A 15,077-nucleotide genomic window follows, 5' to 3' on the forward strand; every position below is an offset into this window, starting at 1 on the left:
CTTTTCTTTTTATATGTTTTTTTTCATGTGGGTTTAAATACTATTTTCAGAAGCTTGAATTTGGAAGTTGAAGAGCGGTGACGAGTTATGTCTAAAGTGACTGTTTATAGCGATTAATTTTGTGGAAAAACTGTACAACTGTTTAAGCGACTGTTTATAGCGATTAATTTTGTGAAGAAATTGTACAACTAGTTTACAAACTAGCACATTCTCAATCGCGTATGTAGGTAGTTTGACTTGAGCCATTGGTCATCTAGTGTTCATAATGGATATACCGATTTGTAATTTATCATACAGTATGCACATACAAAGTAAGTACTGTACTAAAGCTTTTTACCGCCAATAAATCAAATGAAACATGTTGGGTAAATACTAGTATTTATAATCACACCATTTTGTACAAAAATACAACAAAAATATGATTACACAGCAGTGGAACCTGTTAGATGAGATTAGAATAAGGGACTTTCAACTTATCTACAGTTATTCCTGATTGTATGTTACAAAAAAAAAAATGCCATCAGAATATCCCAAAACAATGAAGATCCCATGCTTTCATGGATCCGTCACATTCAGCAACATTTAGTCGCATGTCCAAATAGGCAATCACTATTTTACAAGAACATGTAAGCTGTACAAATTCATATAGTGCAACTATTGCACAAAAATGGTTAACTTAGTTAAAGATGGCTGCTGCAAAACTTTCATGTCTTCCATCACATGATTGTTAGTGCAAGGTATGTCTCTTCTGGGCTGTCTTCCACCATTTATCTTATTGCTGTGTAGCTGATATAACAGCACAACATCCAAGATTCACAAGATTTATCTTCCTTCTTATATCTTCCTATTCTTTCTCTGCTTTAATTCTATAAATACAGTTAGGACCGAGTTCGCATTCAAAGTTGTGCACATGAACATGATCCGAGATGGAAATCACACTCCCCATGGCATGCTTGATATCTTTAGAACAGAGCCTCCTTTTCATTAGGTCTTGGCAAAGGACTACGCTGAGAGTTGGCAATCGGAAAATATACAGTGTTCACTAAATTGGCTGATGGACTAGGATTGGAGGTTAGACCTAAGGGTCTAGAGGAGAAGTTAGGTGCAACTTCCTGGATTGATAGTGGAGTCAATCGAAAAGCTGACGATTCGGAAGGCCTAGCATTGGTTGGCTCACTGGCAAATAAAACATGTCAGCTATGTTATGATCTAAGAAGATGAAAAATCAAATAAAATAACATTTTAAGGTAAGACAGCACTAAATAAAAGGAAACTACTCACCCTACAGTATTTTTTCCTTTCACGCAGGAATCACTCTTCGAGGCTGCTTTGTCTCTTGAACCATTTCCATTATTATTATCCTGTCATATAAAGTGACATCACATACTCATGTGGGTGGCAAAGAGCTTATCTGGGAGACATAGACTTACATTGGATTTAATCCCCGCAAATGAATGTATGGAACCATGTTTGTTGTAATGACTTGAATTCCGGATAAATGGATGCTCCAACAGCTCACTTGCAGTTGGTCTCTCTGCCGGATTCCTCTTGAAACAGAATTGCAGAAAATCTTTGCCCTCATGAGATAAATTGTCAGGAATTGGTGGGTCTTTATGCAAAACTCTAAACATTGCAGCAGGCTGTAGAACAAAAATGATTTATTATGACTAGTGTTTCAGAATAATACTTTTTTATGTTTAGTTGTTCATACCCAAACTACCAAGCCATTCAGTGGCTACACCTATCACATTAACATGTTACATAGGTATTACAATGGTTATGTGTGCGTGACACTTGCATTGAAACACAATAATTGATACCAAGAAATGTTGGTTGGGTGAAGTGGTTCATATTTAGGGATTTCAATAGGCAGACTACAGTCATGACATGCATGTTACTAAGCTTCATGTAAAGATGAACACTCCAAGTTCTTACCCCTTCAAGATCACTCCAGGGAGGTTTTCCATTAAACATCTCGATAATGGTACAACCAAGACTCCAGATATCAACAGCAAGATCATAACCCACATCTTTATTAAGTGTAGCCTGAACCATCTGCAGGAGAAGAAACAATCTAGATTTCAATAGGCATAAAGGTACAAGAGTGTAACAGAATTTCCGTAGCTCCTTTCCGAAGAATGTTACAGCTAAATTTATTTGCATTCGAAAGTAGAACTTCCAACACAGCTGTAAATTAGAAAAAGCAATGTTAGTGAGGTTGTTTCAGGTCAGACATCTGTCGTACTAAACCATTGGGTAGCCTAATCATCTGAGACCAACTGAATTAAAGAATGTAATTTCAATTGAATTAAAGCAAACAAGACAAAACCAAACCTATCAACTTCAAAAAACATTTGCATTATCTGTTACATAAACTGAGTTTGGGTTGGAGCTGTACAAGCCCATGTGCTGGGCACATGTGTCGGACAAAGTATTTTTATTTTTCTGTATCCATTTAAATACTGCAACCCTACAATTCAGGAACCAAATCCAGGAGAAGCTAAACAAAGCGAGCTCCTATCTTTAGTATGGATAAAACAGTATAAGGTCAAAGAAAAACACTGCATCATATGGAGCTACCGCTTATACAGCTCGATGTTTGTTTTTCTTTGAACCTTGATAGAAGATGTTTTAACTTATTAAGAAACGTGTATGCCTACCTCTGGGGCCATCCAGTATGGTGTTCCCTTCAGTGAAAGATTGGGGGCTGCAGTACTTAACTAAAAGAAAGAGATTAACATAAGCAGTACATTAAACAGAATATATGTAATAAGGGAATACATTTATTTTAAAAATTACCCAAAGCAGAGCATGTTATCAAACGGTTCCGTGCATATGACTGAGCTAATAGTACCACAAAATACAATTATATGTCAAATAGTGCTGACAATGAACATAAACTCAATGGGATTCAAGAGCTCAACAACATACAGCAGATAAAAGTTATATGCACATATCAAATGCATCCAACAACTCCCTTGTTTAGTGATGCTAGTTAGATTTGGAAAAATATTAGATGATAGCTTAAGCTGTTGCTCAGTCATTCTAAAATGACATGCAAATGCTGTTTAAAATGGATATACACAATAAAGTACCATATGTACAAATGCTACTGTACTCTGTTTGAGGATATACTCACATGCTTGGCCATTCCAAAGTCAGCTAATTTGACTACACCACTAACATCAACTAGCAGGTTTGCTCCTTTGATATCCCTGTAAGAGTCGACATGTTTACTTTCACATACATGACATAAGGTAACATAAATTGAAGCGGACACCAACATAAACAAAATTCTGGAAGTGCAGAAAGTACTAGTATCTTCACAAAAAACTAAAAGAGTAAAGTACATTGGCGGTCCTTAAACTTGTAGGGTTGTGTCATATAGGTCCCTAAACTCTCAAAATACATATCCAGGTACCAGAACTTGTCAAAGTGTATCATCTAGATCCCAAATTGACACATCCCTCTAGGATCCTACGTGGCGCTAATGTGGCAATGCCACATAGACGTGACATGTCCTTTTCTTTTTTTTCCTTCTTTCCTTTTTCTTTTTCGTGTTGTTTTCATTCTTCTTTTTTTTCCCTTTCTTCTGCACAGATCACAGAGAAAGGAGAAGAAAGGGAAAAAAAGATAAGAAAAAAATAAATGGGTCTCATTTGTCAGTCAAAATAATGCCACGTCATGTTCGTGTGGCATGCCACATCAACGCCACGTAGGATCGTAAAGGGATTGTGGTGATTTGGGACCTAGATGACACACTATGACAAGTTCTGGGACTTGGATATGCATTTTGAGAGTTTAGGGACCTAGATGACACACCCTACAAGTTTAAGGACCGCCCGTACACTTTACTCAAACTAAAATTAGTTTGATGTTCTCCAACTTTTACATGCAGCAAAATAGCAATTAAAAGGATAAATGATTTGCATAAAGATAATGATTTTCTGAAGTACTAGCAAGATAGGTGAAAGTGAAGATGAGGCCTGTGAGGTGAGCAAGACACAGTTAGACAGAACATGCCAAAATAAACTGAGAAAAGACAGTTTGTCCATGTTGAAATGAATATTTAAACCAAAAGAAGGATATGTAAAGTACTGCACACACACAGCAGTTGGAGTCAAACTAATAGATGATGTAGCAACAAAAAAATAGTAAACAAGGATAGAGATTTGCACACACCTATGCATAATCTTTTGGCCATGCAAAAACGCTAAACCCCTAAGAATATGGCGGGTGAAGTTGCGGACAACTGATTCCGTCATTGCTCCATAATGTTGTTTGACATACTTATTAATTGAACCTGGGTGAACATATTCCAGGTAAATGTAGAAGCGATCTTCAAACTGCACGATCCAAAAACAACTTCAGAATAAATCATGACAATGGACATACTTGATCAGATTTCCACAGGGACTTACAGTGTCACTTCCATAATACTGCACTATGTTTTCGTGCTTGAATTGGCTTAGGAACTTTATTTCCTGAAACATAGGAAACTCAGTGAACAAAGGAAATTGCCAAAATGTCAAGTCATTGGAGGGGAAAATACTGCATTTTTCAACTTGCAGTGGGAACTAAGAAATGGAGTACAAAATGGAGGGCATTAGAGTTTAGTTTTTTTATTCAAAGGAAGATTGATTGTATTTAGATTGGGCATAGAAGCTTATTTCTCAGCATAAAAAAAGTAAACAGGAACACTAATATAACAATACATTTAGATAAACTAATGGAGTGATAAATGGAAGATTTTTATGTTGCCCCAAATGGACATCATGTAATCTTATTTAGGACACAGTCAATTAACCTGCTCTAACTGCTTCAAAGACTCGGCAGATTTCACATCATCAGGAATTATGTTGACTTCTTTCATTGCACAAAGAGCTCCAGTTTGCCTGCATGTTAATGTCAGTAAATTGCATTCAAAGCTCAACATGAAGTAGCATCCGTAAATTTGATAACACCAAAAAAAGAAAAACACTCACATACCGATTGGTAGCTTCATATACACAGCCAAATGTGCCGCTACCGAGGAGTCTTCCCTTTTGCCACTGACCAGCCACTGAGGGCATTTCAACTTTTGGAGCAGACTGGTTAACAATGCTTGTCTGCATTGAGTTTATAGCTCCAGGAGGGCGTGGTAATGGGTGGAAACTGACATTCCCATTGCCTTCAATACGTGACATATTATTTTCTGGGAATAATTTTGGGTGCAGAGGTGATGGAGGGGCACTGGAATTCTTCGACATTAGAATAGGACTTCTCAATGAGTTAGAAAAAGTTGATTGCTCTGTAACCCCTGTATATATTTCAGGTGAAATCCGTGGAGATGAAGTTGCCATAGAATCTACCGAGCGGACAGACGGAGCGGACCACGCTTGGGGACCTTGAGCAGTTGGTGTCGTATATTCGGCATTGCTGAATCTTCGAGGGCTGCACACGGGGCTTGAAAACCCACTGCTTGGAGCACTTTTAGCAGGAATGTTCAACCGAAAGTTGGCAGTTTCAGTTGAACTCTTATCTTGGAACTTCTCTCGGAACACCTTCCTGTGGTGACTAGAGGTGGTAGTACGCTTTGAACTATTGTCAGGAAGATTATTATTATTATCAGGAAAATTTTGAACAATCTGGCTTGTCACCCTGCAACCACAAGACAAGTGAGCATCAGGAAACAACATAGATTTGCAGTTTCAGGTTAACATTGCTATGCCCAACATCCAAATGCCTAATCAATCACAAAATTTGCACCTTCCTATGCGTCTTAATCTCTTCGCAGCATAACAAAAACTTAATTTATTTTGAGGAAAACAATCACATTTTACCTTGCATCGCATCAATTAAATACAAAAAAAAAATCTCTTGATCATCATCACATATATAATAATTCATTCAATCGCAGGATTCGACATGATCCAATAATTCAGAGGGGAAAAGAATTATAAAATATAATCACATTACCTCGTCGCCCTCTCGCCACCAACATCCGGCTCCGACGTGTCCGATTCCACCGGCTTGGGAGACGGCAGCGGCAGCGGGAGCAGCACGGGCGACGCCGCCGTGGCGGCCCTCGGCGGCGGCTGGTGCACGGCTCTGAACTCGGCGGAGCTCGCGGACCTCGCGATCGGGATCGAGACGGGGTGGCCGACGGCCGCGGACGTGGAGGCGCGGCCTCTGGGGGGAGGCGAGGAGTTCGCGACGACGAGGCTGAGGCTCTCGAGCCCGACGCCGATGTCGTCGACGTGGCGCAGCTTCCGCTGCCGCGTGAGCTGCCTGCGCCGCGCGAGGAGGAGGTCCCCGGCGTCATCGGCGCACCTGACGGCGGCGCTGCGGCGGCCGGGCGCCGCGCACGACGAGGTGGAGGCCCTCGCCGGCGAGGCCGGGGCGGAGGAGACGGCGGAGGAGCGCTGGAACGCCGACTTGGAGCGCTTCCACCACGTCGGCATCACGGAGGCCTGCGGCGACCAGGAGGCCCGTGCGCGTAGGGTTAATGGCATCGGAGGCGGAGAGGAGGAGGGCGGCGGAGTTGGTGGGCGGCGACGGAGACGGCGACGACGGCGACCTCCTCCATTTGGGGCGGCCTCTCTTTTTTTTAAAAAAAAAAATTCAATCAATTTCTGGGCGTTTGTTTAGAGGGGGAGAAAGGAGAGGTGGCTAGCTTCGCGGTTTCCTGCTGACGTGGCATTTCTCTTTTTTATTTTTGCATTTTTAATGGAGATTAATTTCTTTTAAGGACATGTTTAGACTGTACTCTGACTAAAATTTTAGCAAGATTGTAATATGTAAAAATTTTAGCAGGATTTCTAATGTATATACTAAATTTGGCAACAAATTAAACGTAGATATTTTTTAAAAAACTTTATAAAAAAATAGTATAGTTGAAAATAGCATCCATTCCGTTAGGTCCCTTTTACTTTCGTTTCATTACGTTGAGAAATAACGCGGCAATGTCAATACTGAAGAAGTCCAACCATATGGGTCAGACCATAAAAAAAAAAAGGTGAAAGCAAATTAAAGAATAATTTGTGGGTAAATTTTTTATATCTGTATGCTTGGTGATTAAAAACCAATGTTAAAAAAAAGTTAAAACCAACTTTATAATTAAATTTTAAAATTTAAATTTTCAAAAAAAGAAACTAAAATTTATATTTTAGTAATGGTTTATAAGTTATAGGACAAACGATGAGCGGTTAATTAATTCCAAATGCATAATTTATTGCCGATGTGGTCTCTACAAATATACTACTACCAACAGTCTAGTACTGTTATTTTTGCTTTTGTTGCAAGTCAATGTATAGTCATGTGGGACCAAAGACTGAATTGGTTGAATTTTATGTTGGTGGAGTTGAATTCAACGAGTGCATGTCAATTGTCAAATCTGTTTTTCTACTGAATACCAAAAGTCTAAGGTCATGTTGTTTTTAAGCAGGACCCTTGTCTTACGTCTTTAAATAACCAAATTAGACATGATCCTAATGGTACTACTATCCTTGTGACCATGTCTATCCAGTGTTTTCTAATTACGTCCTGATGATGTCATGATGATTGCATCTCGTATTCTGTCAGTTTCAAGCTGATTATATTATTATTGCTCTGAAGCAATTAAACTTATTATGATGTCATGGTGACTTCGCTTACCTCGCGTCACCGAACTAATAAAGGTCAGCCGATAAAAACCCAGCCTTTTCAGGTCTTCTAAAATCTCAAGCTCTCAAAAAATTGGCACTATTAGTTTATTAATAATTAATTCAGGTTCAGTGTTATTATTCTTCTCCGAGTCATAGTGGGTTTTCTCCTATTTAGGATACTTATAGCAGCTACAACTACTTTTAGAAATATTTTGCAAAATGAATAAATTTGGACTTGGGTTGTGTCCGAGTTTTAGAAAGATTTTACAAATGAATAAATTTGGACTTGGGCTGCGTTCGATTTTTAGAGTGATTTCACAAAATGAATAAATTTGGACTTGGGTTGCGTTCGATTTTTAGAAAGATTTGACAAAATGAATAAATTTGGACTTGGGCTGTGTTCGATTTAGCTCAAGACGAGATTAAGTGTAGGCACATAAAACGATAAAGTCATTGGCATATAATTAATTTAGTTTTAATTGTTTTAAAATTGAAAATTGAATTTTATTTGATATTTTTAAGGTGTTTGTATATGGATTTTTTTTATGAAATACACCACTTAACAATTTGATAAGCATGATAACAAAAACCGAGATAAAATTTGTCTTAATAAAAAAAGGGAAACCTTATTGGGGAGCTTTACAGCCTCATATTTTTCTTATTTTTATACTCCCTCCATATTTTAATGTGTGACGCCGTTGACTTCTCAACCAACGTTTGACCATTCGTTTTATTCAAAATTTTTGTGTAAATATGAAACTATTTATATCATGCTTAAAGAACATTTGATGACGAATCAAGTCGTAATAAAATAATTGATAATTACATAAATTTTTTGAATAAGACGAATGGTCAAACGTTGGACAAAAAGTCAACGGCGTCATACATTAAAATATGGAGGTAGTATTTATCAGCTAAAATTTAAATTTTTAATCTTTAAGGATCTTTCATCGTAGTTTATTTTTCAGCCTTTGCTTTTAGATCGTAAGGACACATATATAAAAGTTCAATTCACAAACTATTTTTCATTTCTAAATATGTCGTTTTGCCTTTTCCTCCTATATGCCAAACAATGAGGTTGTTAGATTATGGGGGAGCTAGTCAGAGTTATACCAAGGTAAAAAAAAAGTTTTTAATTTATTTTCTAGACTCTAATCCGAAAAGAAAAACTATTAGGCTGTGTTTAGTTTCACGTCAAAATTGAAAGTTTGAAGAAAATGAAACGATATGACAGAAAAGTTGGAAGTTTATGTGTGTAAGAAAGTTTAATGTGGTGACAAAAAAGTTGAAAATTCGAAGAAAAAAAATGTTGGAATCTAAATAGAGCCTATAACTTTTAGGGGAGCTTTTATTCTCATCATCTCTATCTCCTGAATTCTTTTCATCAATTTAGCTTCAACCCTCTGCAAACCCTGGTATCCACACGAAGAGAGAGAGAGAGAGAGAGGAGGAGGAGGAGGAGGAGAGAGGATGGCGATGGTGCGGTCGGCGTTGGGGAAGATCTCCCGCCGCCTCTCGGGATCCTCGGCGGTGATCTGCCAAGCCCCGCCGCTGCCCTCCCTCCACCCTGCCGCCCAGCTGATGACGACGGCCTTCTCGTCTCCGGCCGCAGGGCATCCCTCCGCCGCTGCGCGTGTCCGCCGTATCCCTACCCTGCAGGTGAGTCCATATATAAAAAGCACGCCTTGATCCGCGATTCCAAATTTCCATTCTTGTTAATTTCGTACGCTAGCTGGCTCCTTCAAATAAGGTTTCCAGCTTGAAAAAAAAAAGAGACTCCTTGAATCTAAGTCAGTGACTTGTTTTCGTGCGAATGTTCGTGAAATTTCAGAAGAGGGGTTTACGAATTTGTCGTGTAGTACTACTAGTCATTGACGAACAACCTCCCAAGTATGGTATATCTGCAGACACGTTGCTTTAGGCTTCAGACAGTCTTTATTCATATGCTAGAAGCTCAGCATGTCATATGTTCCAATTTCTGAAGAGGCCTAGCTTCAGTTGTCCAATTTGTAATCTGGTGATCAGTGACATGACACCCCTCAGCCCAAAATTTTGGGCCAACAATGCTACGTTCTTGGGCCTTGTATGCTAGTATATGATTTCTGGCAATGTGGTAGTACTGAATAGACATGGGTTTCACTTATAGGTGGTTATAATTGTCTTGCTCTTTTTTGAATAAGTTGGACACATCTAGATCTAGTTTACGAACTTGGAACTTTTGGGTCTATCATGATTTGGGGGATTTGCTATAACCAGTTTGTAAAGTTCTCATTTCAATTTTGAGTCAGATCAACGCTATATAGAACATTGATCCATTGTTCTGCAGATTCCAATGAATGGTCGTTTGCTCTTTCTTGTTTTTGTCTATTTTTATGTTTGCCATCTGATTATTTGACTATTGTCTAAAGACCATTGTTTTTCTCGATTTTCTTGTCATGGAACCGTTGGAGTTATTTGTAATCTTATGTTTATGTGTTTGTGAGTTCTTTACGTTGGAGTCTGATTATACTGACACCCATTGCATTGCTTAATACTTTTTTTCCCATGAGATTGGTCCACATCAGCTTTCTGTTATCTGCCACTGAAATTGTAGGCCAAGTGATATATAATCATATCTGCCCCATCCACGCTTTCTGTTAAGTTCCAATACAAAGTCATGCATTCTAGGAACAGACCTGCTAGGTACGTAGCATTCGCATCCTTATACAAAACACATATGCCTCTACCTGTGAGGCCACATAATTACTTCTAGGCAGGGTGACATGTCCAGCATCAGCTACTAACTTTTAGAACATGTTAACTTCTCCGAACTTGGTACAGACCAATGTTCACCTTGTCTGATTCCTAGTTTAAACTTTAAAATCTAATAATCTAACGCATGTTTGGATAACAGGTTTGGGATTGGTGGGAAATGATATTTATACCCCAGCTCTAACTCTTCTATCTGTCTAAATAATCACTAAATATTTTTTTACCATAATCAACATATTTTGTATGGTTGTTTCTTTTGCCACTGATTGACTGTAGTTCTTTGTGCAGGGTCTGCAACATCCCCCTTTCATCTGCAAAGGAACTGAGCGTATGCAGTGGGCAGGACAAAAGAGGTTCTTCTCAGTGGAGGCGAAAGCTAAAGATGCTAAGCTTATGGAATCAACACGGTATGTGTGAGTAAGGATTATATAATAACACAATGTCTCGATGTAGCCTATCCAATATAATGTGGGCGCGTACTGTTTTAACCCTATGTATTCGCTATTATTGAAATGGGCTTCTGGTTTCATTCTAGGATTTAATATCAATATATGCAGTTAAGTTCTCTGCAATTGCTAACTCACATCTATAAACCTGATTTCCTATGCACCTGTGCTAACCAATATTAACAATAGAATACTACAACTTATTCTTATAGCTCTGTACTTCGGTTTCTGAAAACATTACCTTAAAATGTATAGAGGCATGGTATATCTCAACATTGAAACATGTCTACTAGCTAATCTCACAATGATGTTATTTTTTACCTCCTTTTGCAGGTCGTCTGTGAAGAGGCTCATGGCTTGGATGAATGAACAGGCTAACCCACGCAATACAGCCATAGTTTTAACAATCATCAATGTGGTATATCTTGGTATCTTTATTAGAGAGTGCCTAAGATCGGATGAACATGCAAAAGACTGCACTGCTGATGATAACGGGGACCGTAATTCAAGCTACAGGATAGTTAAATATGAATGTCATGACCCTTATGCATGTCCTTGGTACCGTGCCCTAGTTGCTCAGTATGCTGTGATGTTAGTACTAGTTCTTTTTACAATGTAGTTAGTGGCAATGTCATCTATCAGGATTTCACTATCAGACTTTTTGTAGTAATCTGCTGTCTGGTTGTAACTGAATCATGGCCTTAAGTGTTTGTAATTTGCTACCTCTGGTTGTAGCTGAATCATGGCCTTAAGTGGGCCCAACACTGGATGGATCGAATTGAGCTAAGGCTATGGGTTGGGCTTAAGATGATGGAGGACAAAATTTGGTCATGTTTGCTATCTTCGATTTAATTTGGCATGGATTGCGTACTTGAGTTTGAATTTTGAGCAAATTTCACAAACCACAGGTTCTAGGACATTCGTACCACAAAACCCCATATTTTATACTATGTTTCAAGGAATCCTAGGTTTTAGGGAAAAAAAAGTTTCATAAAACCCCACATTCATGCCTAAATCATTCGTTTGGCTATTATACTTATGCATAATACATGTATAAAAATAATATGTTGTATTTTCTAAGTAGATACACACATTGGCTACTTTCTCAACAAACATAGGTTGCCAATTACACTGAGTTTGGGTTTATATGTAATTTGTTCTTGTGATGTTGCTATTTGCATTTTCATTTTTTTTTCGATTATGAATTCTGGGAGTTAGGAAGGAAATATAGTAGACAATAAAGGAATGTGTTGTGTGTATTTTCAGCCTCTAATATGAGTATATGCTTGGAAATATTGTGTATTATGGTGAAATATAAGTATTTTGTGTAAGTATTATTAAAAAGCCGCATCAATTTTCAGCAAATAAATTAATGCAAGATAAATGGTACCAGTACATGATCTTGAAGAAAAAAAAAATGTGAAACCTGATTTGGCTTTGCTAGTGCTCTATGTGCATTAATTGAGTTCTATCTATCTATGTGATTCTGAATGTTTATTCATGGTTTTGCCAGTCATCATAAACATATATACTTAAATTAGCTGAGTTTTGCCTTGAGAATTTCAGCAAGTTCATCACCAAAAAAAAAAGGAAAGAAAGAAAGTGCCAGCCTGTGGTCTGGAAAAACTCTTTGCTATGAGGGCCGAAAGCCCAAAACTGGCCAAGGCCACAGTGGAATCTGTTCAGTTTCTTTCTTGAAAGGAATTCATTGCAGCTGTCTCTTGATGGCAACTGCTCATTTGCTAAGCTTATTTGCTCTGTGAACGCCAATATATGCCTATAAAAAAATGCCAATATATATATCAACCATGTAATCAAGTGGCTCTGTTGGGAGAATCTTGGTCCGTATATATGTACAGTTGCAGGGAAGAATCAATCAGCAGACAGAATGCCATTGATTTTTTTTCCTGTCTGCACTCTGAATTTCTTGATCAGTGCCCCTGTCGATGCAAATTGCATATCCATCCATCTGCTCGTCAGGATCAGACTGCAGACAGTTTTCTGCCCCCAAATTTGATGCTGCACACTGATCATCTCCTCAAAAAAAAAAAATGCAACTTGCAATGGCGTGTTCCGGTATGCATGCATACATGGCCATTGTTGGACTGTGAAAGCTCAAGAAATGGTGCTGTCTTCCATGTGAAGTAGTGGGGTATATATACTTTCTTCTTCTGCATCTCAGCATCTGAATGCAAAATATATTCCATCTCCATTCTGAAGAACTTAACTGACACTGTCGACGAAGACGAAAAGCTTGTATCTGTTCACAGCTAACAGTAGACACAATGCAATGCGACAATCCTTTCCTTTTACTTGGGAGAGGTCTGTCCATGAACATGAACATGAACATGAGGTTTTGAGGCGATGAGGATGCATCTGTTAACGTCAGTGGCGTCGCCTTCAGGGTATCTGTGATCGATGAGTGGGTGGATTCTAGTTGGCGTCCATGTCGCCAAAGATCATTCGCGAGATTCCGATCGATCGATCGATCGATCACTCCATCTACTGGCTCTATCATCACAATCAATAGAAGAAAACATCAAAAGAGATTTTATTTTTTTGTACACATATATGCAGAAAAGAGAATTAAATCAAATCACTTCACAAAGTTGTTTGTTGCAACTTGCAAGTGTGTCCTGACCTGTGTAGCTTCTCCTGCCGTACAGGTGTCCTGCAACTGTGGCCGTTAATTGCTTTTCAGCTAGGATACTATTAAGTCTTTAAATAAAAGCAGAAATGCAATTTTCTGGGATGTGTTAATGGCAAGTGTGCATAAAAATGTCTGCGATATTATTGGATCAATTTGTGACTTCTTCTGTTCTTAGCAGCAGAGAATTTACTTTCAGATGTCCCTTTCTTTTTCTGCTGAAAATGAGATGGCTCGTAGAATAAGTTCAATCTGTCAAATTGGTCTGAATAAGAATATATAAGATGCTGGATGACCGAACCAAACCATCTTTCAGTAAGGAATAAAAGCATTATCAGGTTAACTAGAACTACCAGTTGAGCATCTGAGACTGTTCTAGAGCCGTCTCAACTGTTTGTTAACTTGGCATTTCAGAGTTCAGTAACAGTTTGAATCACTCACTCAATGCAAAATGCTCAACAATCTACTCCATTTGTCATGATCATAAAAAGAAGACCTTTTCTTCCTTCTGACTTATCAACAACAACAACAACCTTTACCATGAACAGCACAAGCCATGACTCTGTCTGCCACTCTCTCACTCAATCACCTCATCCATATGTAGTTCTGCACTACTACTACAGTAGTAACCTTTGTGAAATTCTGCTACTCCAACTTTTCTTTTTCTTGAAAGAAAAATGCATATGCTACTACTGGCTGCAACTCTATCTTCCATGGGCTCATTTCTCTATGACACATTGACACATTGCAGATGACAAAGTTTGTGCCAGGGCAGTGCAGAACAGAAACATTGGGGACCAATTAGATGAGAATTCAGAAAGCATTCAAGGTCAAAGTAGGTAAATATCTGCAATTTTGCAGACAGATAAGAGGAGGATAAACTGAATAAAGTGCATTGGCATTCATTGTGTTTGTACATGTTGGTGTGTGCCGTGGAGATCTGATGGCGTTTGCCGGCCTGCCAAAGAAAAAGTCAATCATCTTTTTTGTCAAAAGATGAAGAAAAAGAAATCTCAAACAGTAACCCCTTTCTGCCCACTTGTAGTTGCCTCTTTGCATGTAAAAAATAAATAAATTGAAGAAAGAAAGCGATCAAGAAAGAATGGCTCTTTATTTCCTTGAGGTCAGGGGCAGGGGCAGTAGTACCCCTGTACTTTTGTCTGTTCATGGTGACATTGTGCAAAAGTCAATGGAATTGATACTTTTATGTGTTGGGTTGGGCACCATTTAAATTATATCATTGTTGCTCTTGTAGTACTAATTGTATAAACCAGTTAATTAGGTCAACATTGTTTAATTAGTTTAGGTATGATAACGGTAGGATCTTGTAATGGAGAGAATGAGCTACGTACATGGATGTGATGAGGGCTAAATGCATCAGGAATCTGCCTCTATAGAATTGGTCAAGTATAGTACTATGTATGCCTTAAAGATTGCTCTTTGAGAGCGATGCTCCAGTGCTATTTATTGGTAACATTATACTACCGATATTATTAGGGGTAAATTAGTAATTTACTAATATAATAATTAGGAGTTACTTTCTCATTTATGTTTTTTTTTGGCTAAATCGATCTATGATCATTCTTTGTGCTAGCATCGCTCATATTT

General features: G+C 38.4%; 2 protein-coding genes across 3 annotated transcripts; one reads left to right on the forward strand and one right to left on the reverse strand.

Moving 5' to 3' along the window:
• Window positions 1-29: 29 nt before the first annotated feature.
• On the reverse strand, window positions 30-6,583 carry LOC127779886 (mitogen-activated protein kinase kinase kinase 5-like). The gene is made up of 11 exons (XM_052306805.1): window positions 5,959-6,583; window positions 4,990-5,640; window positions 4,808-4,895; window positions 4,422-4,484; window positions 4,183-4,346; window positions 3,140-3,215; window positions 2,661-2,720; window positions 1,936-2,055; window positions 1,431-1,640; window positions 1,282-1,361; window positions 30-1,176 (listed from the first exon to the last, which is right to left on the reverse strand). Exons 1-11 carry the CDS (start codon window positions 6,492-6,494, stop codon window positions 963-965), a joined length of 2,262 nt encoding a protein of 753 aa, XP_052162765.1. The 5' UTR covers window positions 6,495-6,583; the 3' UTR covers window positions 30-962.
• A 2,431-nt stretch (window positions 6,584-9,014) lies between these two features.
• On the forward strand, window positions 9,015-11,610 carry LOC127779928 (uncharacterized). Of its 2 annotated transcripts, none has more exons than XM_052306862.1 (3): window positions 9,015-9,284; window positions 10,653-10,783; window positions 11,156-11,610. In XM_052306862.1, the coding sequence occupies exons 1-3, from the start codon at window positions 9,096-9,098 to the stop codon at window positions 11,439-11,441; spliced, it is 606 nt and encodes a 201-aa protein (XP_052162822.1). In that variant the 5' UTR covers window positions 9,015-9,095; the 3' UTR covers window positions 11,442-11,610. The 2 variants fall into 2 exon arrangements, with proteins under 2 accessions (XP_052162822.1, XP_052162823.1); XM_052306863.1 differs by having other exon boundaries at window positions 10,665-10,783.
• The last annotated feature ends 3,467 nt before the right edge of the window (window positions 11,611-15,077 follow it).

Source organism: Oryza glaberrima, chromosome 7 (genome assembly GCF_000147395.1).
Source record: "Oryza glaberrima chromosome 7, OglaRS2, whole genome shotgun sequence".
In the NCBI taxonomy this organism is placed as follows: Eukaryota; Viridiplantae; Streptophyta; class Magnoliopsida; order Poales; family Poaceae; genus Oryza; species Oryza glaberrima.

Coding starts and splice junctions, on each gene's coding strand:
- LOC127779886 (XM_052306805.1), bottom strand. CDS start 6,494: ATGCCATTAACCCTACGCGCACGGGCCTCCTGGTCGCCGCAGGCCTCC. Junction 4,347..4,421: donor AGTATTATGGAAGTGACACT/GTAAGTCCCTGT, acceptor TGGATCGTGCAG/TTTGAAGATCGCTTCTACAT. Junction 2,721..3,139: donor ACTTTGGAATGGCCAAGCAT/GTGAGTATATCC, acceptor TCTTTCTTTTAG/TTAAGTACTGCAGCCCCCAA.
- LOC127779928 (XM_052306862.1), top strand. CDS start 9,096: ATGGCGATGGTGCGGTCGGCGTTGGGGAAGATCTCCCGCCGCCTCTCG. Junction 9,285..10,652: donor GCCGTATCCCTACCCTGCAG/GTGAGTCCATAT, acceptor GATTGACTGTAG/TTCTTTGTGCAGGGTCTGCA. Junction 10,784..11,155: donor AAGCTTATGGAATCAACACG/GTATGTGTGAGT, acceptor CTCCTTTTGCAG/GTCGTCTGTGAAGAGGCTCA.